The sequence below is a fragment of the Lates calcarifer genome, linkage group LG15 (genome assembly GCF_001640805.2).
Source record: "Lates calcarifer isolate ASB-BC8 linkage group LG15, TLL_Latcal_v3, whole genome shotgun sequence".
NCBI classification, from domain to species: Eukaryota; Metazoa; Chordata; class Actinopteri; family Centropomidae; genus Lates; species Lates calcarifer.
This window is the reverse complement of record NC_066847.1, coordinates 1,571,901-1,595,308: the sequence shown is the minus strand read 5'-3', so window position 1 is coordinate 1,595,308 and position 23,408 is coordinate 1,571,901. Positions and strand designations below refer to the sequence as shown.

Genomic DNA, 23,408 nt, shown 5'->3' with positions numbered 1-23,408 from the left:
CTGGACAGCGTCAAGTTACTGCATTGCGTCATAAAGCACTGGAAACGCCGGTATTTCTTTCAAAACTGCGTATTTCTGTCATTATTTTTGTATTGTTTTAATTTTGTTTTACTCCATATGAGCTCGTCATGTGTTGCTTTCATTTTATATAAGTGTATATTTTCTCATTACCGTTTAATATAGTGTTGATTTAGTGTGTTGTTAAAGTTATGAATGGCTCGTGCGGCTTTTATTTTGTAAAGTAACAGGAAGTCATGCGCTTCCGTGTGTCTACTTTAGCGCCGTGTGCTAGCTGCTGGATAATGTGGGAACCAGCAGGAGGAGAGGGGAGTTTGGCAGGCTAGTCTTCCTCCTCATATGGCAGCAGCGTTGGTGAAATGTCCGTGTGTGTGGCTGCTGCTGTGGCTCTGCGTCCGGCTGTCCGAGACCGAAAACACCCGGTAAGACAACCGCTTCTTGCTCGAGCTAACCGCTAACGTTAGCCTGCTAGCTGCCGTTAGCCTCGGCCTGAAGACTTAAGAGAAGTGTGTCCAGGCTAGTTTCTCTTCCTTTATAAGTGGCAGCTGAGTGAATAAAAACTCGAGCTTTTTGGTTAAATTTAGTTAATCTATAATGACACTGTTTTTTTGCAAACACACTAAATCAATTCATGCTAACTTAACTTTCCAGCTGTTGAGCAACAGCATCCAACAGCTGGTTTTTGATAAGAAAAGCTAACTTCTTATCAGGGTTGTTGGGTCCAGAGTCCTCAAACACAAATAAGGCCATTAATCCACTCATTTGACTAAATATAAAGCTAAGTAATTTAAAATTTGAATGACATAAATAAACACAAAGCAGCTGTGTCTAGTTTTATTACCTATCACACTGACAGTATTCAGTTAGCCTCCTGCTCTGCTGCAGTGGTTTTAACTGCTCATAGCATCTGTTCAGACCAAACTTTAGTCACAAGATGAAGTTTTTCATCACGTTTTGGTTTCGCTCTTTACGGAAACTGACAGCTCCTGTGAAAATGTGGCTGCAGTTGGACGCTGTGGCCACAAGATGGCCGCGTTGTATCATACATTTACATCTAAAAATACCAAAAACCAAACACTTCAGTTAAATAAGTGGTTTTTCTTAACAGTTTCTGCTTCCAGCTTTTCATATGTGAGAATTTCAGGGCTTTCTTGTTCATATTTATGATAGTGAACTGACTATTTTTGGTTTTTGCGCTGTTGATTGAATAAAACAAGCAGTTTAAAAACATTTCTTTGGGCTGTGACATGTTGCAACAGCTATTTTTCAAAGTGCTCTAATTCTTTACTGACAAAACAAATGAGAAAATAATGAGAAATCAAACTGTGACTGAGTGTAAATATTGTTTATGATCTCATCTACTAATTAAATTGATCAGAAGACGAGTGTGGCAAGATGTGAGGAGTCCACTGCCTCAGCTAAACTATTTCCTGAGGACAAACCCTGTTTCATAGCACAATGCACAGGTTTTAGTCACTGAAATTAAAGTGAGGATGCTTCCAGATGAAACTATGGGCTGCCTCAGTGTCTCCTCTCTCTCCTGTCTCTTCATGTGATCTTCAAATGCCTTGACTTTTTGCACATAAACTGCACATCAGTGGGAACACTGGTGTACAGTTTATGTGCCTTTTCTGGCTGCATCAACTAAAAACAGAGGGAGTGTCGTCCTATGACAGAGAGTAAATTAGGTTAGAAAATCCTGGACTAAGACACAAAAGAAAAAAAATGGAAAAATGCCACACAGGCCAAAAAAAAAAAAAGAGAGACTCAAATTTACTTCCAATGCCAAAAGTGGAAAAACAATCCATCAGAGTAAACAAACCTTTGTCCAGGGCTGCAGAAATCTGAGCAAAACTAGAATAAAAAACACCTAAATGAAGAAGATGTTATCATATACTGAGTCCATACTGTATCTGACCTTAACCTGTGATTCATGTGGCATGCTACACACACCATGTGACCTTGAGGTTGCGGTTGCATAACAGTAAACCCCCACCTGTGGTCACTGTGGTGACCTCAGCCTCACCTTGGTTGTGTGTTTGTTGTTTTTCTGTTATATAGTGTTTTTATACCACACAGCACTGGTTTGACTGGGATTAAGTAAATGTTCTTTCAGTTTTCTTTTATAAAATGTGAAAAAAGTACAATATATGAGGATGTGACTCTTTATGTCTGAAGAACAGCTTCAGTTGCTGTTTGTGATTTGATATGAATGGAAGTGATTGTGTTAGATCAGCAGATGACATCGTCTCATATCGATCACTGGCTCGTAGAAGACTTTGTGATATCGGCAAACGTTGAATCGTCCACTGAATCAAACAATCAGCCAATTCATCAATGAGTCGATCGACAGAAAATTATTCTGCTTAAAAAAATGCCAAACACTCTCTGGTTCCTGTGGAGTCCTGAAAGGGACATGGAGGAAAAAACTAATCTGAAGGTTGAAAAACACAAAAAGATCCTGAGAAACTTTCTTGCAATGTCGCAAAAGTTTTGCTGTTTTTCTTGATCATATATGAAAGTAAATTGAATAAGTTTTACCCTGATGCACAGATACAACAAGCAGATTGGAGACATGACCATGACCTCTGAGAAACTGTAAATGCCAAATTCAGACAGCTCCTCCCTCTCGTCCCCCATTTCTCTCCTCTCGACCTGATCAATCACAGCAGACTGACTGAGGTTTCCTCCTTTTTTAAGGCAGTTTTGCGTCTCCACTGTCACCAAGTGCTGTTACAAATAAAACTGAATATCGTAGACTAAATGATTAATAGAGAAATGAATCTGCAGATGAATCCACAACAATAATAATTTACTGCTTTTCTCTGTTTTATCCTCTGGGGTTTGGAAATGTTCAGCTCTGGGAAACTGTTGCAGACATTTTTCATTGTTGTTTTTTATAGACTGAGCGATTATTCTAAGAAATAAATCAACTGACTTACAAAGGAAAATATTTTGCTTGTATTTTTCATCGGTTGCCCAACATCCTTATTTCTGCAAAACCACAGTTAGGTGTTAAAAATCGCAGTCTGTCACCTCAGAGCTGCAGAGTTCGACCTTTAAATAACGTTAATTAGATTAAACGCAGCACAGTTATTCTCATTATCTCTAAATTAGCTCAGGATAAACAGGTATCACTGGTCACAGGTGAGTGAACCCACTTCCTGACAAAAATAGAAAGTCAGGGATAAAAGTAAACATTAAAATAATAATGAGAAAAACTAGATAGAGCATGCTCTGTGTTTTCCATGTGAGGCAGAAGTGAAACCACAGTTCAGCTCTTTTAAAAAACACATTCCTCCATGTGATGAAACTCTGATTCGACCAGCAGCGGTTGTGTGATGAAATTCAGCACAACAACACGAGAAGACTTTACCCAACACAGGATTTATTTATGAACTCAAACACTAAAAAAACATATTTTTATTTCAGCAGCATCCCCCTCTCTCTCTCCTCCCAGATATTTTTTTAGCTCTTTTACAGTTGTGGGAATGTTTTTCTTCTCCACACTCAGTCAGCAGATAAGACGCTCGATTTACTGCAGGATACTTTACTAACACACATTGTTTTTGTTTTTTATTTTTCCAAAACAAGATTGGCAGTGGATTAATTTAATACTCAATAAATCAAAATACCTCATTACAGTGTAAACCTGCGTGTTGTTTTTTAACAGCCAGACACATTTAACAACAGATTTATATCTAATCTGTTTTTAATCTCTACGTTGTGTGTTAAAACAGATGCAAATCTATTTAAAAGAGTCAACAATGTAAAAGCTGGGGTGTAAATCAGATTATAAATAAACTACAGCTGCAACTAACTATCATTCTTCTTGATTAGTCAATAGTTAAAACTATAAAATCTTAGAATCTAGTGTAAAAAACCAGTTGTGTCTGAAATGACGTCCAAAAACACTGATTTTGACCGACCAACAGTCTAAAACCCAAAGATATTTCATAAATGATAAAGAAAAGAAAACAAATCCTGACATTTAAGAGCCTGGAACCAGCAGATGTTCAGTATTTTTGCTTGAAAAATTATCAAAGTGATTGATTATCATTCAGTTCTCTTAAAATCTGCAATCTAACTTTTTGTTCTACTGTGAGGGACTTTGCTGTTCTATTTATTAGGAACCTATCAGCATTTCCTCCCCATTTTTCTTTTACTGTTCTCTCACATGAACCATTTTAATTGCTTAGCTCCTTTAAAGAGGACTTTCCTTGTTGTTAACTGCAGTGAACTGAGTTTTCTTGCCACAGAAAACACGTTTGGTTGAGAAGAGAAAATAACCCAAGAAATAATCAGTTTTAAATGGATGCTCCCTTTTTGTGTGGTAAAATGAAGTGTACAAGCTTTCAACCTTTTCTTTCACTTGATAAAAAATCCAAATGTATCGTGGCGTCGTCTTCCTGTATCATGATAGATTCTGGATGTTTGTGTCCTATCTGATATTATATACTTTTTAGCTTTTGTTTCTCTCTTAATATTATTTTAAAAATGAATTTTCCCTCTCTTTCTCTTGCAGAGTCTCTAAGGACGATGACGTCCTGCTGCCGTACGCCCACGGCCACGGCCCCTCCCACTCTCACCGCCATGTCAGAGACTGTCAGCCCGTCATCTACGGCAACACCACCCACGAGAGCTGGGCCGCCAGCAACCACAGCGGGCTGCCTTTGGCCGAGTCCTCGGTGTTTGTGGTGGATGTGCCGGGAACCTCCAGACATGTTTACGGTCAGCGATAGAGAATTCAAAATAACTTTATTGACCAACTGATGAGATGCGCCGTATTGAATCTGGATATGATGCTTGTTTGATGAACATCTGATTCATTGATCCTTCTGCTTATTTATTTACTCCATGACCTTCAGTCCATTTGTAAAAATAGACACGAAAAAGGCTTCGTCTTTCAGCTACAGTGGTGCAGCATCTGGGTTGAAAGTAAAGTAGTTTACGCTAGAGATGTGCACGAATAATCGATCAGTCGAAACAGTAAGTGTAGTCAACATCTTTTTTTAAGAATCGACTCATTTTTATTTGGGTGGAGGTTCATGTTTTACTACACAAAGAAGAGGAACTAATGGTTCTGTTTCTTCAGTGTTGTATCTTCACTTTGTGTGGAGCAAGGTTAAGATTGGAACAAAATGTCCAGTAGAAAATCTGCCAAGTACATTTGTTTGTTGTGTGATGAATAAAATATGTTGACAACTGAAAGGATAAATTATTTTGGACCTTATTTTCCCATGTTGATGATTGATAGGGACAAAAATCAGTGAACCCGACAATCACTACCAGACTCCACTGACAAAAACAGGGATTTTACCGAGCAGAACACAGGCAGCTGCTGGAATACCACTGCCTCCATCTGTTAGTGTGTTTGTGTTACTGTGTGACTTTCAGTGGTGGAAGAAGTAATCACATCCCTTTATTTAAGTGAAGCTACCAAACAATAACACAAACAAACCAACAGTTCGAGGCAGAAGGAGATTGGCAGCTCCTGTGTCCTGCTCGGTAAAAGTTACTGTTTTTGTCAATGGAGTCTGGTAGGGAGATAAAATGGCTTCTTCTGGGTAAATAAAAAGGATCTTACTCGTTAATAACTACGTTGTCACTGATGATACAAACACAGTGCAGTACATCCTAATAATTTTAAACCCTTTTTTCCCTGAGGCAGCAACATCAGTATCATCCCAACCTGTTGCATCTTCCATCCCCAGGTCACATGACGGTGGTCCACGACCCACTGAGGACGGTGTCGGTGCTGGAGCCGGGCGGGCCGGGCAGCTGCGGGATGAACCAGAGGGCCACGGTGGAGGAGACGGCCAAAGCCGCCGGGTGTCTGTACGCCCAGAACGCCGGTTTCTTCAACACGCGGTCGGGGAAGTGTCTGGGCAACGTGGTGAGCAACGGCAGGACGGTGCAGGACAGCGGCGGCGTCCAGAACGCTCAGTTTGGAATCAGGAAGGACGGCACGCTCACATTCGGGTAGGAGATCCAGAGAGGAGAAAACTCACTTCTCACTTATTTCTGTAGCTCTCTCTTCAGTGTAGTGGCTCTTATAAACATCTCCATCAACCAAATCACCAAATACAACAACCAAAATAAAGCTAATAATTTAGAGCTGCAACAAGTAGTCGATTAATTGATTAGTGACCATTTGTTTTATGACAATAAATTCCACTTTTTAAATCATTTTTTGATTTTGGTTGTTGAATAAAAACAGGCACTTTAATGGGATCACCTTGTTCCACTGTTTTCTGAATGAATCAATTAATCAAGAAAATAATCATCAGATTAATCAATGAAAATAATAATTCGTTAGTAAGATAAAAATTCTGTTTTTTGGTACATTTATGTCGACATTTGTGGACACCTTTGCACCATTTATTCTGCTTATGTGATTAATTGTATCAGCAACACTGAACGTGTTTTGCACTGGTAATGTTATCCACCAGCATGGGACTGGTTCTGCTGCAGCTCACACACCTAAAACTGAGCTGTTCAGAGCATTATTACCTAAAATAAATGGGTTTGGTTCCCAGCTGGAACCAAAAAGCAGCAGGTTATTTGGCACAGAAAATCCTGGAAATACAGCAGCAGGATGAATTTTAGGACCCGCACAATCTGCCAGTATAACAACAGCTTTTATTTTGAAAAGGCACAGGGTATGAGTTTTATCTTCAGTGCTGGTCTGTGTCTTTAAACATTCAGAAACTAGGTTTTGCATAAACTCGAGCCCCCTGCACCTGACTGCCTGTTTTCATAAAACATCACGTTCCACCGAGCCGTCGGCCTCCTCTCACATTTTGTCTGAAGTAAACCACATTTGCAAGAATCGACTGGCTTCCTGTCTGCGTGGGCCTGTGACATATAACCTCAGTTAGATGAACGACTAAATAACAACACACTGAAGCTTCAGTTCAAAGACACACAGCTACTGTCTGATTAGGTTTCGTGATGCCACCGTAAGGTCGACACTCTTTCCCACCCACTCACAAAAACAAACACACAAGCTCACACATTTTATCTATTAAAAAAATCTATTTAACTTTGTTTTTTTGATACCTGAGGTCAGTAATCCCAGGGAGTCCTACATGATGCAACCGTCTGTGGGTCAAACACCAGGAGAGAGTCGAGCTCACTCACAGAAAACCACAAACTCTACACAACCAGACATTGTCCGGCTTTGTCCTAAACAAACTTACATCTCATTTAGAAAGCGAAAATATTGCTTCATCCACAAAAAAACAGACTTTGTGCTCCCGGTGTGATGCAACCGTCGAGCTGTGTTTGGTAGAAGTGAGGCAATCACATGTGATCATGAATAAATGGTTGAAATCATAGCATTCTTTATCACACTCGTGTAAAAGAGTAAGTCAGTATCGCTGTTAACCTCCTGAGACTCTGCGTCTTCCAATAAATTTTGGGTTTGCTTCACCTTATACTTCATTTTACTAGATTATGACCTGTTGTCCTCATTCACACAATCAGCCCTCTCTTAGTTAAGTGTTGCTCTGAGAATCTTAACCCACCTACAGTCAGTCAAACTGATGCCACAGATGTTACACAACTCCAACCTCGCTGGTTATTTTTACTCCTATAATGTAACTTCAGCTCAGGGTGGAGGAATCACCTTACATTATATCACCTCACCTTAAATTACCAGGCAGGTTGACCAGCCAAAAGTACTTCTTTATAAATATATCTCTACTGTACGTCTGGTAACTTGGGTGTATTTTAATTCTCTGTGTTTATATGATGGTTAACAGTGAGTATGCTGTGTTGAATAGAGGCAGGTTTCTAACAATGTCCTGGCAGTAACTCAGCTAAATATTGAAACAAGCCTTTACAAGCACAGAGTAAGAAAGAGTGTGTCCCGGCCTGACACTAAAACCTCTGCACAACAACGTCATGTGTTCCAGTTTTTACCTGTTATCATTCACCTGAACTTTCTCCTTTATCACAACAGACACTTTGAGTGGTCAGACGAGAAAAAGCAAAGGTGAAACTACCAACATACATCATGATAAATCAGAGTTTCAAGGCTCTGACACTGACACACCCGTAGGTTATTATCATTATTATACCTCCTAATATCCCCTCTATTGGCTGAGCATAACGTCTCACCTATATTGTTCATACTTTGTAAAGTGAGATAGGTTAAAAAAAAACACACCACAAGTTATTTAATAGGACTATCTTAACCTCCTAAGACCATCGTGAAGACCTTTCACCTCTCATTTAAATAGGGTTTCCTCAGTTCTAGAAGCCGGTTGGGGGAGTCCCAGGTATTGAACCTTTTGGAGGTGGTCCTGAGGGTCCCTGACTCACCCTGACATCATGTGAATCGTTAGGATCACATGGGTCAAGGTGTGGATGTGGGTTAAATCACTTGAGTGAGGATCTCTGGACTGTGTTGTAGGTGGCTAAGAAGGGACATTATGTCTGTGTAGGTTCTCAGTTGAAGGAAACTGGACTTCTTTTAGGTTTCTTGTAGATGTTTCACCTCTTGTCCGAAATGGTTCCTCAGTTCTACAGGCTGGTTGGGGAGTCCCAGGTATTTAACCTGTTGGAGGTGGTCCTGAGAGTCACATGACGAACAGGTTTGGTCGACGACTCTGAGAACCACCTCCAAGGAGGTTCAATACCTGGGACTCCCCACCCAGCCTCTAGAATGTTTGGACGAGAGACACATCTTCAAGAAACCTAAAAGAAGTCCAGTTGCCTTCAGTTCTAGCACTTAAGACGACCAGTGTTTATCCGCTTCAGTTAGTGATGTGAGGCCGAAAAGTTGCGAAGTCTTTTCATTTTCATATCGTCTTTAATCAATTAATCCAAGAACAAATAACAATCTTGCAAAGAGCACACTTCAAAAATTGATAACAAACTGTCTTTGCATTTAGGACTGTATGACGGATCAAAACAATCAATTTGGGAAACAATAATGTGTATTTTTTTTACAGTTTTCTGACACTTTATAGAGCATAATGATAAATCAAGAGTCCAAGAGCCTAAAATTGCCAAATAGGCAAATTCTAAATTTTTTCTCGTCTGGTCTCCAGCCTGTTCCCCACTGAGATGCTGTCGTTGGGCCTCTGTCCTCAGCAGGTGATCGTTGGATCATTATGCTGCTCAGTTTGTTTTTCTCTGTACATAAGGACGCCGTCTCCTCATGGTCACAATCGCACTGTTTCTTTACTCGTTACCTCTCGCCACCCTCCCTCCCTGTTATTGTCACAGCTCATAGAGAATTAATGGACCTGAGGTGACCTGTCGATGAGTCACCTGCAGAGCAAATACTGCTCCTCCTGTTTGAGCTCGGTTTACAGGTCATATCTGAAACAACAGTGCAGGTTTAAGTGTTTGTACAGAACAATATAAACCTGTAAATACTGATTAAAATATCTTATATTTATCTCTGCATTCATTGATGACTTTATTCCACTTTTCATTCATTTCTGTGTAATTTTTTTTTTTAAATTGCTGAATATAGTGAGATTTCAAAGTTTACAAATTTTGTCCAGCCTGAGGGCAACTGGAACATCTGAAGCTAATTTGATTAATATTTGTCAAGATATTTCACCTAAAACCACAAATGTAAACCTTTTGTCACATGCACACATTTCTGTGTAAAAAATTCATGTAATAATGTTTGAGATGTTTCAGTCTGGACCAGATTGTTGGACTGACCGACCATTAAATGTAGAGACATACAACAACCACGATGTCCTGGTTTTCTGTCCGTCCAGGTATCTGTCCCAAGAAGACGTTTTGAACCAGTCCAACCCATTTGTCCAGCTGGTCAGCGGTGTGGTGTGGCTGCTGAGGAACGGAGAGGTTTACATCAACCAGAGCCTGACGGCCGAGTGTGACAAGACACAAGAGACGGGTACGAACTGGATGTTATCTCAGTACCAGACTCCATTGACAAAAACAGGAATTTTACTGAGCAGAACACAGCAGCTGCTGGAATACCACTGCCTCCATCTGTTTGTTTGTTTGTGTTACTGTGTGACTTTCAGTGGTGGAAGAAGTATCCAGGTCCTTTATATAAAGATAAAGTGCCACACAATAACACAAACAAGGGGTAGGGATATGTAGCAATGGTTCAAAAATACTTGAGTTATCGTTTACAATCATAGTGACAGACACAGACTGTAAATAAGCCTGGTTTCCAGCAACTTTCCAGGAAAAAAAATCAAGGTTTTTCCTGGATTTCAGTTCCACAGGTCAAGTCTAGAATACACTCCCTTTGTCCAGGATCAGGCTGGGAGGTATCAACTGGATCAGCTGTAATTAAGTGCAACTATATCTCCAGAGTGTTTGCCTAACACAGAATTTTGTCTGTGATCTGACACGTCTCCGTCGCACACCACCAAAACACAACACTGCACTGTTTGATTAACAGTGACAAGAGTGAAACTATGTGGACCAGCCAAAGGTCACATCAGGTTTCTTATCTGTGTGCATGTTTATTTATCAAACAGAAAGACATGCACACGCTGTAAAAAAATACATTTAAAAACACTGAAATTAGCCTGTAAAATACTCGCTATGTGTACGTATCAGCTACAGGAAGTAAAGTCAGCCCTCAAAAATGCAAATTTGTAGAAAAAAATCCTCATTGTTTGCTAATCCTTCACTGTTTGTTATCTAACAGATGAACACTGTGTCCTAAGAGCAAGCAGGGCTTTAATTTAAAACCAAAACTGTTGTATTTGTCTTCGTCTTGAAGAACAGACTTGACATTTCCAGTGTAAACAGCCTCCTGTCGTTGGATCCAACAAGGTGTTTGACTTCAGGAAGCTCGCTGGCGGATCAAGTCTTTTCATCTTCTCTTGATTTGTATTTTACAAAACCTTTTTCTTGTGCTTTCACAGGGCAGTTTCGCACGTTTGTGGACGTGGTGTCGGCCCGGACAGCGGTGGGCCACGATGCTCAGGGCAGACTCATCCTGTTCCAGATTGATGGAAAGACTGGACAAAGAGGGTAAAAGAAGGAGAGAGCTGATACTCTAAAAAATTCAGTAGGATTCCTACAGAGACATAGCTTTTTATTAAAGGGTAGGATCCTTTTTTTAAATCTGAAACATCACTTTATATCACTACCAGACTCCATTGACAAAAACAGTATTTTTACCGAGCAGAACACAGGAGCTGCTGGAATACCACTGCCTCCATTTGTTAATTGGTTTGTGTTGTTGTGTGACTTTCAGTGGTGGACAAAGTGTTCATATCCCTTTATTTAAGGTAAACTACCACACAATAACTCAAACAAACTAACAGATCGAGGCAGAAGTAGATTAGCAACTCCTTTGTAAAATTCCTGTTTTTGTCAATGGAGTCTGGTGATCATATACAGTGCTGTTTCTGATTAAATAAAAAGTACTTACTCGTTAATTTCAGTCATGGAAGAAGTGTTTGGATACTTTACATACCACACAGCAACACAAACAAAGGAGCTCCTGTGTTCTGCTCAGTAAAATTTCTGTTTTGTCAGTGGAGTCTGGTGGTGATATTTAGCGATAACAGAGTTTGTGTTTTGATACTTTTTAAGTGGCATGAACAAGTTTTTCAACAATCCCCAAAATGCATCAAGTGCATCACTCTACGAGAGCTAGAGCTGTAATCGCAGTATTGCGAAACTGTAATGTTTTGGTCAAGGTTATCGTAGCGTCAGAATTGCAGAAACTCAAAAAAACAGACAAGCGAACAGAAACTGTAATGAAATGTAATCATCTGCACACACAGCCTGTCTTCTTCCTGATAGTTGTGATGTTACAAGGAAACAACTGTGTTTATCAAAAACCAACAATACAACACGTGAGCATTTTCACAAGCTACTGAAGACAACAACTTTGTGTCACATCAACCCTCTTCCATCTCTCCCCCCAATCGATTCTATTGATCTGACTTTCCCTCCACCCTCAGACCTGCAGTGACCCTGGAGATTAATGTGTTGGTGTCAATGATCAGTCTTTTCAAAGGCACAACAGAGCTGACGTGTCTAAACATGTCCGCTCCCTCGACATCAGGCAACCACCCGCTCAATAAAAACGTTTACAAGTCAACTTGGACCAAAATAATCAGAGACTGATTATTCATCTTTATGCACTAAAATAGGAGTGTCGTTGTTGGGAACAGAAAACTCTCCTTGAGCAGCTGCTTTGTCAGAAATACAACAGAGGAGGAGCTGGTGTGTCTGTTTACAGTGCAGCCAAACAAACTCACATTGTGTTACTGAGGACGGTTACTGAGGACGGCTGAAGGCCGATGATAAGGGGATAAAATTACAAACAGGAACACTGAGTCACTGCTGCAGAATTTCCTGTGAATCCCTCAGTTTTCCCACGTTTTTGAATCTTCCAACCATTAGATGACAATTCAGAGGATCAGCAAAGTTAATATCTGTACAAAATGTCTCCATTCAGTCTATATCTTCTGTCTTGTTCCCTGTGCAGGATGAATCTTTGGGAGGTCGCTGACTTCCTGAAGAAGTACGGAGTGATCAACGCCATCAATCTGGATGGAGGCGGGTCCTCCACCTATGTGGTTGATGGCTCCCTGTCCAGCTACCCCTCTGATGAATGGTGAGCCAGGGAATCCATCACACAGGTGTTACAGATGTGATTGATCTAATTGATCCGCTAATCCACCATCCATCCTCCCATCACAGCGTACCAGACAACAGGTGGCGCTGTGGTCGGAAAGTCTCCACCATCCTGTGCGTTCACCCGCGGCGCTGCGAGCCATCAGACTGCAGCGGACATGGCGACTGTGTGGACGGACGGTGTCAGTGTCAGGAGGGCTGGCAGGGCGCCGCCTGCGACTCTTTGGTGTGTCAGCCGCCGGCCTGTGGCTCCCACGGCGTCTGCACCGCCGGTAAGTGTGGACTGTTTTGGTTATGATCCAACACGTTTCTTCTTATTATTACTTCCGTTTAAATTTTGGCGCATAACTAGCCCTGCAACTTTGACAAAACCCTAGCAAAACATACATCAAAGCATGCGCTTCAATCAGGAATCGTGCACTATGTCTTTTAGTAGCCATGACGACGTAAATCGCGGAAAAAAATCCATTAAAAATTAATGGTAAGTTGTTGCGAAAATGATCAATCACACCCCTGTGTGAGGCCACATGATTTCCTCATACTTTCACATAGAAACATGGTTGAAATTTTAAACAGTTCACAAGACTTTAAGGTTTTTTTGGGTTAAATCTGCATTTTGATAGCAATTGTGATTTTGACAAAATCGCAGTTTAAGTTTTATTGTTTTGTTGTTTTTTTTACAGTTTCAGAGTTTATAATGGTGTGTATTGCACGGAATGTTCTGAGTTATGATGTGTGACATCATCACTCTAACTGCCTCCTCTCAAAGGTTTTCCAAAAAATCTCATTCAAACCTCTTTTAATTCCCACTGGGGCCCCAGTCACCATAGCAACCAGTTACTCAGCAGTTGGTGATGACTCAGCGGTTGCTGGGCGGAAGTGGACTAAGCTGACTCTGATTGGCTGATTAGACTGTTTAACTCTTTGTCTCATTGAGGCCATTTTTACTTCTGATAGCTGATTATCTTGGATACACTGGGCAGCAGGAACATTTAAAATTTCTACACTATTTATGAATAATTGTTTTATTTATCAATAAGGGTTCTTTAAAAAAAAAAACAACACTATAACAGATCAACTTCAGCCTATAAAATGACCTTAAAGTTGAATCAATACCTGTAAACCTACATGCTATAACCTCCATGAAGGGAGGATTTATTACAGTGCTGGATGTACCACAGACTCCATGTTCCAGTGAGAAGGATAATGAGGTATAATTTGTATTGAACAGGTGCAACAACAGAACATGAGAGCGAGAGATGCCAATCAAGCTCGCCCACACAGTCCTCAGAGGAGGCGTAATCAGCCAAAATAATTAAAATGAACTGTGTGAGAGGCTTTAAAAAAAAGAAACTGAACCACATGCAAAACAGGAAAGCAGGAAAAGAGATTTAAATGTACTGAACGAATTGAAATTCCTAAATATAACTGAGCTTTGTAGTAAAACCCTCGCACCTGCTCATTCCAGTCCTGAAAGGATTGTTCTGGTTTTATTACAACCTGGCTCTTATCTTCACAGTTGATAATAATATTGTACAAAACAGCTGAAGAAACTGGAGACATCAGACGATCAGATTTAAATCCTTCTCTCCAGGGACACAGGAGCATTTGTTCTTTCCATTTTAAGATGTTAAGAGTTAAAGTTGATTCAGTTGTTGACTCGTTTTGCATCTGCAGAGTTTCATGTCTTCGTCTGTCTCTTCTGTGTTGCAGGTGGTTGTGTCTGTGATGCTGGATGGAGAGGGAAAAACTGCAGCCAAGGTAAAAATCTGCAGCTTCAACCCTCACCTCAAACTTTAACACAAACCTTAGGGTCATGTTAGCATTTAAACCTGCTGCAGCATCGATTGATTTCTGTTGAATTGCTGTGATCAGAGGATTCACTCGCGTTTCAGGTCAAGTTTGCCGAACATCAGCTGTAGTTACAAGAACATTTTTTCATTTTGAATGACTGTGTGACGCTCATGCATTCGTCTCCCTCAACTTCCTCTGTCTATGCATCCAGTCATGTTCAGTTCTTTAAGAGTTTGTATTAAAAACAACTTCCTAAAAAAACAAACTTTTTTTGGGAAGTGGAGAAACATATGTCCTCATGCATTTATGTCAAGATGGAGGACATGTGCGGAGAGAGAATGCAGCCTGAAAGTAATCAGGTCGAATTGTTTACATGGTGCATTTTCTCTTTTGATCAATTTATGAAAAAGTTTAAACCACCCCTCTGTAACTGATTTATTTAGCCTGTTTATTCAGATTTTTGCAGCATTTTTATTCAGTTTGAGCTTGCTAATACTCAGAATATTAGGCTCCATGTAAACATAAAGTTTCTGATCCTTCCAGGTTTAGTTCATCAGATAATCTTCAATCTGATGTTTGAAGCCTAAATCCAATCTCCATAAGTAAGAAGCTAATGTTAGGCTATAAACCAACTACACCACGGTCACATGACGTCAGTGTGTTAAAACCACAGACCTTATTTCAGACATTTAACCAGAAACACACTGACTTTGGGACGAGGGAACAGGCTAACATGCTAACATGCTAACTTACTTCCTGGTTTTAGGATCAGTCCTGCAGCTCTGTATCTGCACTGGTGACTAATACCAAGCTGTTTTAACAGACCTGAACTTTGAGCTGTCAAAAAAGCAAACTGCTCCATAGTTTGTCGTCTGTCTGATGTAGTTTTTAAACATCAGATGCCGTCTCTCAGGAGTCTGTCATTAGTTGGAGAAATTTGTGCAGAATGTGTTCAGCAGTTATAATTAACATCTCTGAGAGTTTAAAGGTCACATACAGAGAGGTTCATTCACTGGTCAAAAACAAAAACATCTTGTTTACCTGCCCAGGTTCAGGTGCAGGATGTGCAGACTGATATAACCCACAACCTCTGTCTGTCAGATACCTGCTGTAAGGACATGGTAGAGGGAAGAAGGTTTGTCTGTTTTATTTGAGGGAATAGAGGAGGAAAATGTGTGATCACTGAAGTGGTAAACATGAATATCTGTGGTAGATCATCAAGCTAGAGCTGCAACTAACGACTGTTTTTTAGTCGTCTGTCCAATAAAATGTCAAAAAAATGTGAAAAATGTCCCAGAGTGGCGTCTTTAGATTTGGTTTTTATAGATAAATATTCCAAAACCCAAACATAATGAGTTTACTAAACACAAAGAAAGCAGGAAAAAAATATAAAACTGAATCTGTTTTGCTTCTTTTTTTTTTTAAAGTGTGCCTCCCAGGTTTCTACGGCGACGGCTGCAATCAGACCTGCGCCTGTGTTAACGGCGGCTCCTGCGACCCCGTCCACGGACGCTGCACCTGCCCGCCCGGTTTCCGCGGCAACGCCTGTGAGCAAGGTAGATCAGACTGCGTTAGACTTTAGATCTGTGTCACTGAAACTCACATTACACCAAATATCTTTGAATTCAGCAGGTTTTAATTAAAGGGACAGCAGTCTTTATTTTCTTTATTAAATCTCTCTGTGTGTTGTCAGTGTGTCCTCTGGGTTTCTTCGGTCTGTCCTGCGCTCAGGAGTGTCTCTGTGACGACCAGTGCCCATGTGACCCGCAGACAGGAAGCTGTAACGCCACAATGCAGCCAGAGACCAACTACACCCTACACACAGGTACACACATATACAGGGGTCAAAGGTCGTGTCCAGATCCACTGTTGCTGGTTGTGAATGGTTCAAAAGGGTTATACAGCTGATCTCTCCTCACCCAGCTGATCTCTCCTCACCCTCACATCATACACAGATGTGTGTGTGTGTGTGTGTGTGTGTGTGTGTGTGTGTGTGTGTGTGTGTGTCCTCACAGCTAATATCTGTTATATTTGCATAGAGCAGAAGTAAAAACAGTTCAGTCTTTGTTGCCGTCTGTCCAAACAGAGCAGCTCTGTGTCAACTCAACTGGGAGGACTGGAAATGTTACTCTTTAAAGCCTGTACAAGGCTGTGCCCAATGATTATTTTGTCCATTAACTGATCGTGTGTTTGGGCCATAAAATGTTAGAAAATTGAACTAAAATGCTCTGATCAACAGAAAAATAAAACAAAAAAATCCTGGTATTGGAGGAGTGTGAAGAAGCTAAATTTAGTCCGTTTTGCTTGGAAAAACAAACATTATCCAGTTACATGTTTAACATCTGGGATCTGCAGGTACATTTCTCAGTAAACACTGAGCGACGTTTTCCTCCCTGGTTCTGTACAATTACACTAAACATAAACCAAACACTGAGCTCAGGATGGGTCTGTCCTACTTCTGTTAACCGTCAGAAGGAACCACCAAATATGGAGGTAATATATTAATAATAAACAAAACACTAAGAGGTCATTTGAATTCTGCAGAAAGACGTCTCCCTGTTCTCAGAAAGGTTAAACCTTTCTGTATTTTGCAGCATGTTTTTGCAGGAAATGAGACAGCAACATGTCTTTTAAACATGTCAGATCCCTCTGGGTGATTATTCACAGTTTACTCTGATGTTTACCAGCTGTTAGCGGCTCCTCCATTTAATGTTATGCGTTTCATTTTGGAACAATAGAGTCCAAAAAATCAAACTGAGGACATTAAATACTGTCACATATCCAGTGTGAACATACCACAGACTCCAAACCTCAGTAGAAACACTATTTAGACTTGGACTTGTGCAAGAGAAAGATTGTTTTGATTTGGACACAGTCATTACAGAAATAAAATCTCCTCTTTTTCTACCTTTATTTTCATTTTTTGCTCCAACATTACTTGTAAACCACAAACAGATTCATGTAAAGCCTGATTGGTGAAAATTAGATCTCAGTTAATCTTTATTTTTGACTTTTTTGCAAACAGCTGTAGCAGATGTCTTCGTATTTTACTGAACTACTTCTTCTTCTTCTGTCCACAGCTGGACACTGTTTGGCCAAAAAGATATTTATGTCCTGGAGACAAGAGGAAGCAGCTCACAGAGAGCAGCCTTATCTATCAGAGTAAGTGTCAAAGGTCATACATTACTGTCTATCAGTACCAGACTCCATTGATAAAAACGGGAATTTTACCGAGCAGAACACAGGAGCTGCTGGAATACCACTGCCTCCATCTGTTGGTTTATTTGTGGTGTTGTGCGACTTTCAGTGGTGGAAAAAGTATTCAGATACTTTACATTAGTAAAAGTACCACACAATAATGCAAACAAACTCACAGATTGAGGCAGTCCTATTCCAGTGCTGCTTGGTAAAATTCCTGTTTTTGTCAATGCAGTCTGGTATTGATATATAATGATGATTCTGGTTACACTAAACTGATCTTCCTCTTTAATAAAAAGCTCTGTCTCTGTAGGAATCCTATCCATACTGTTGTCAGACACTTAAACACGTTTATTTCTTGTGTTTAAGTCTTTCTGTTTATGACTGACAGTTACAGATAGAAAGGTAGAAAATGTGTTATGAGCTGAGGTGTGAAACTGACCCATCTGCCAGCCAAATGTGAGGAAATTTAACCCCCAGCTGCTCAGTTTATCTTCTCCTCCAGCCTCTTAAACACACACAGTGTTAGGCCGGTCTGTTTCTACTTGTAGAAATAAATCCAAAGCGACATCAGAACGCTTTGAGCCGAGGTTGTTTTTTAGCACGACGTTGAGAAACCACAAACAGCCGTGCTGCATTTCACAGTCTGATGTGAGATATTTAACGAGGAATAATCATATCTCACTTCTTCTGTCCTCTCTGCTCTGATTAACGGAGTCCAGATACTCCAGACCCACATTTGGCTTCTCGTCTCAGACTCTGCTTTACATGTAAACAAGGCTGACGCTCTGAGGAACGGGACGCATTCATTAGCCCCCTTTACCTTTCACATGCAAGTTAGGGATTGTTAGCTGTTGCTATGGTCACCGGTTTGTAAAAGGGGGTGCTCTGGTCACAGATGGAGGAAAAGACAGTTTGTTTTTTTTTAAACATCATCTGTTATAACCCTTTTTAACTTGTACCAGCTCATAGGAGTAGATGTAGTGAGACGATTTAGGGTTACAATCATATTTACTCTCACTTTTGTTGTCTGCATTCAACTGTTAGAGCTCTGTCGTATCTATCGCAATGCAAACGTCCACCTGATGTGCACACAGGAGGAGAGTTTGGCAGCGTTTTTTGTGTTTTACAGGCAAAAGTTTGGGTTTAATTGCCTTATTTGGCTTGACGTGGCGAGGAACAGTCTCAAATGTTGGAATTTGATGCTCTCGCAAAATAAAACATCTTAAGGTGTGATTTTAAATCAACTGAGTCCATCCCGATTCAACATTGGTGCCTTTTTCCTGAGTTTCATGATGCGTTCCATTAACATTGGAGGTCTGAACTGGGAGTGATGTTACTTCCCAGTTGATGAACTTCCAGTTGAGAAGTCAGAAAAACACGCACACTCTCAGGAAAGCCTTTTGGTGCATTCCATTTGTACTCGGAAGTCAGAATTTCCAAGTTCCTAGCGAGAAAGTTTCAACTGGAGCGCACCCTGGAACTAGATTTCTAACTCAGAAAGTCAGAGCAACCCCACCAACCCTGACATATGAATTCAAGATGGCTGCTCCTGGAACATAGTCAACTTGGAGGTGACGTCACTCCCAGTTCCAACTTCAGGGGGCGTTCAAGTCGAAACTTCCAACTCAGAACTCAGAAATTCTGACTTCCAAGTACAACTGAAGCACACCATTTCTCTTTCTGTAACGTCCTCCATGTTTGTAGTTTTACTCACTGAGCTTCTCCTCCCTCTCTCCTCAGGCGAACGTGGCTGATTGTCACTCTAACCCTGGCCTTTCTGCTCTCGGCCAGCCTGTTGGTTCACCTCGTGCGAGCCTGTCGCGGCTCAGTGGCGGCCGGCTTCCCCGAGCATCGGGACTACTCCTTGGTTCCACTCACGGACATCAACGGAGCCGCTTCACGCGCCGAGGCCGATGCTGGGAAATCCGGGAAAACAGGTTTTGAATTGGACGATTCGGATTGAACGGGACGACTCGGGGATGTAATCTGGTCTCAGGGAAGTCGTAGCTCAAAGAGGACCAAAGATGATGACAGAGGAAATGACTCAAACAAATCTTTGGAGGCTGAAAAAGGAAGCATGGATTTGTTGCATCCCTCCAGCGACATCAAACCACCAGCAGGTATTTCTAAGAAGATGCTGTTGGCAGCTGGTTGGGTAGGATAGTCTTTGAATCTGATGATTAAAGGCGGAAGTCAGAGTTTTATTTTGTCTCCATCCCAGCTCAAGGTACGATGAACTTTGACCTCTAACCAGGCGCCTGTATCACGAAGCCGGATCAGCCACGTATACTACCCCTTCTCCAGCTTCTTATTATACTCCCAATTCTGTGCTACTGATTCACCTCCATAAATACAGAAGTGGAAGAAGTACTCAGGTCATTTACTCCAGGAAAAGTATTCCAGAAATACCAGAAAGCCCTGAATTCCAAACGTTACGTAAGACAATAGTATTATCATCAGCAGAATGTGCTTAAAGTATCAGAAGTACTAATTATACAGATTAAGCAGTATATTAAAGAGTATTATTTGTTCTCAGGAAGTGCACACCAAACTCCACTACTAGCAAGAACAGTAAATGTACCTAGTTACTTTCCACCACTGGATAAATATCCCTTTTGTACTCGCAGGTATCAGAGTTTCCTGTCGTGTCAGTGCAGCCTGACAGAACCAGCAGACATCTTGTTCCTTTTGCTGAGGAAGACTGTGAAGAAAAGTTCATAAGTCGACCTTGAGTTAAGATTTTTCTTGTCTAGATGTTAGCATGTTAGCATTAGTGCTCAGCATCAACAAAAACCAGGGTTCCAATGTGTCCTGGAAAACCTGGCGGTTGTGGAAGGATTCCTGGAGAATAATTTTGACGTTCCCAGCTTCGTGAAACAGACTCCAGGTAGGATGAGGTTTTCAAGATGAACTTTGACCTCCAGCCGGGAAGGCCCCAGGGGTTTCAAAACAAACTGTTACTTAAGATTTTTATTGCTTGATTTCTTGCGAACACGAGGATTTTTAAGATGTTTTCTTATCATGCACTGAGCCACATGTCTGAATGTAAAAATAATGGATTAATGTGCAGAATATGAATCATGAGATAAAAGGATCAAGAAGAAGCACAATTTTCTCAAGATGCCACAAATATTTGCTCAGTTTAAAGTTAAAATTCTTATGATTTTTATCAAATTAAACCTTGTTTTTGATTCTGTTCATTTTCATTAACAGCCGTTCAGTTTACACATAGTTTATGTTTTTCTTTATTTTTAATTTGATTATATTTACTCTTCACTCTCCTACAGGCGGATCAGAGCTGGATTAAGTTACTGCTCATGCTAACCAAACATTTCCCTCTGCAGTTACACCAGTTACTCTTTTCTCAAAGACAGTTTGCAGCCTCCTGAATTCAAGGACCTGTGGTACCAAACCGTGCTTACTGCTAAAAGATTATAACTTTAAACGTCTCTGTGGAAACAGGACAACTTTGTATTTTGTCAGCAATTCTTGGTGTTGACTGAAAAAAATATTTGTAATGTTATTTTTAACTTGTCACCAATCATCACTGAACTCTTGATGTGTAATTAGCAGGTTCTTTTACCTGTTTAAAACACACAAATAAATCTAAAAAATATCAGACTGAAAGTCTGAATCTATCTGAATTTGTGTCTCGCTCTGACTCTGACACAGATTTTAACAGATTTTTGTCTCTGATCAGGCAGCAGGGAAGATGAAAAGCCACATTAGCAAACTGGTGAAACTATAACGTTTATTACCAACTGTTTGTTTTCTTCCCTTTAGTATAAGGTCTGAACTGTAGACAACAAGTTACCTGAATATATTATCTAAATGAAAAAGTATTAACCATTTTACAGTGTAAAGTTTACAGTATTTGAGCTCAGTGCTAACATAGCATTTTAACATGCTAACAATATAAGAAACTTTCACAACAAGTGCTACAGAAAACAGAGAATTAATCACATTTAAGCTCCATTTAACTTTAACTTTTTAATGTTTTAAAAGAGACTTCATCAGAGAGGAACTTTGGTCCAGAGCGTGATCCCTATCTGACGCACCAGCCTTATGTCAACAGAAATGTCGTAATTGTCAGTGTCAGTGTTGGTGGGACTTTTTTGGTGTTTGAGTTAAGTTTTGCATCAAGCTATTCAGTCACAAAAGCACTGCAGATTACAAGTTCTCAGGGTGATTTTATGTGTTTTTAGCCGTTAAAACATGATGTCCTTAGTTAGAAACATGATGTCTTCTCTGCAGCACTGACCTTCCTAATTTAGCTTTAGCTAATTTAGCGTCTTGCTCGGTGGTTGTTTATGTGCAGAGAGAGTTTTCCTGTCTGCTCTGACATCCAGGTCAGGCTGAAGTTTCACCTTCAGGGGCTTTTTCTTTCATCAACTGTCAGTTCACTGGAGCGTTCACTTGACTTCTGAGAAACCACACTGTTTTAGTTTCTGTCTTTAACTTTCCGAATGTTCTTTGCTCTGCAGAAAGAAGCCTGTTGCATGAGTGTTTTATCCTGTCGTGTAAACACACAGTGATGTATGGCCCTGCAGGTCAGACATGTGAGACTTGTCATTTACAGAGGAGCTGCAGGAATCTGAGCTTCGTCCCAGCAGCTGAAAAATCAGGTCAGCCGCTTATGACTTCTTCTTCTCCCTGAAACACCGAAAACCTTGTCAGGGTGCGTTCACTGCCCCAGGGCTGTTAAAATACTCCAACGTTTACAAATATTACATCAGTCGCTCTCAGCTGATCGAAACAAAAACAGGCTGAAGAGTACGAGCTGCAGTTGGTGTTTCTGCTGCACAGACGCCTGATTCAGCCTGAGGTAACTTTCTGCTGCTGTTAGTGACTCAGTTTCTAAATAAAATGCAAAAAACAATAAAAATCAGATAAATTCTGGATTTGTTTCCTCTGAACTTTTCCCTCCTCACTGGAGTCATGAGTTCAAACAGCTCCTCCACCCCAAAGATTTCTCTAAAAGTTTCTGTTTATTTGGATAATGTTCAATGAATTAATCATTTTCAGCTGCTCTGTTGTTTATTTTATCTACATTAATGGTTCTCTAGTCTCTCAGGAATCATTCATGTGTTTCTACTTTTTTTGTTGGACTAAAATTATAAGCCAGTGCAAGGACACAGGCTCAAAAAACTAAACTTAGAAAAAGTAAAATATAAAAATTACATGTGAATTTTAGGAGTAACAGACTCTGGATAACTTTAATGATCTAATAATAATAATAAGATTAATTAAAGTAAATAAATTCCTGCTCTTTAGGTTTGCTAATGTGATAAACAGGTGACACATCCTTTTTTTTTAAACTTTGGACAGAGCAAGGCTAACTGTTTCCACCTGCTTCCAGTCTTTATGCTAAGCTAAGCTAATCACATCCTGACTCTTTTTTCAAATTGATTTCTGCTGCATTTTTACGTTTATCTGAGAACATAAACACGTCAGTCAGACTTCATTTAGTTTCTTTTAGTTGTATAAAACATTAAAAACTCATGAGGTGCAACAACAAATCTGTTTAAACAAAAAAAATAAAAAATATGCCAAAAATTAACAAAATTAAAGCTGATTAAAGGCTTATTCTCTGGAATAATTTCCTTTTTAAAAGGAACCATCTGATTTCTCCTCTCTGTCTCTGCTCTGCTCTCTCTGGTTCTTCTGAGTTCAAGTGTTATTGGATGACTCCTGGTGGTCATTAACCACTTATCTGCAGAGGTGCAGCACGTTCAATAATCCTGTTTGCGCTGACCATCTGTGGAGGGAAACAGCCCGTTCTCCTTCAG

At 40.3% G+C, this 23,408-nt stretch overlaps 1 protein-coding gene across 2 annotated transcripts; it reads left to right on the top strand.

The window, feature by feature from the left end:
- Positions 1-256: 256 nt before the first annotated feature.
- LOC108884663 (N-acetylglucosamine-1-phosphodiester alpha-N-acetylglucosaminidase) lies at positions 257-21,263 on the top strand. Of its 2 annotated transcripts, XR_007814715.1 has the most exons (13): positions 257-440; positions 4,544-4,749; positions 5,733-6,000; positions 9,765-9,904; positions 10,896-11,004; positions 12,476-12,604; positions 12,691-12,896; positions 14,338-14,385; positions 15,846-15,974; positions 16,112-16,243; positions 17,499-17,580; positions 19,360-19,739; positions 19,841-21,263. XR_007814715.1 is itself a non-coding variant. In XM_018678691.2 (12 exons), the coding sequence occupies exons 1-12, from the start codon at positions 358-360 to the stop codon at positions 19,580-19,582; spliced, it is 1,755 nt and encodes a 584-aa protein (XP_018534207.1). In that variant the 5' UTR covers positions 257-357; the 3' UTR covers positions 19,583-21,263. The 2 variants fall into 2 exon arrangements, 1 of the variants encoding a protein (XP_018534207.1); XM_018678691.2 differs by having other exon boundaries at positions 19,360-21,263.
- Positions 21,264-23,408: the final 2,145 nt, after the last annotated feature.

Excerpts from the sequence above, each read along its gene's own strand:
- LOC108884663 (XM_018678691.2), top strand. The coding sequence starts at position 358 with ATGGCAGCAGCGTTGGTGAAATGTCCGTGTGTGTGGCTGCTGCTGTGG. Across the intron at positions 12,605-12,690 it reads AGCTACCCCTCTGATGAATG|CGTACCAGACAACAGGTGGC; the intron begins GTGAGCCAGGGA and ends CTCCCATCACAG. Across the intron at positions 15,975-16,111 it reads CGGCAACGCCTGTGAGCAAG|TGTGTCCTCTGGGTTTCTTC; the intron begins GTAGATCAGACT and ends GTGTGTTGTCAG.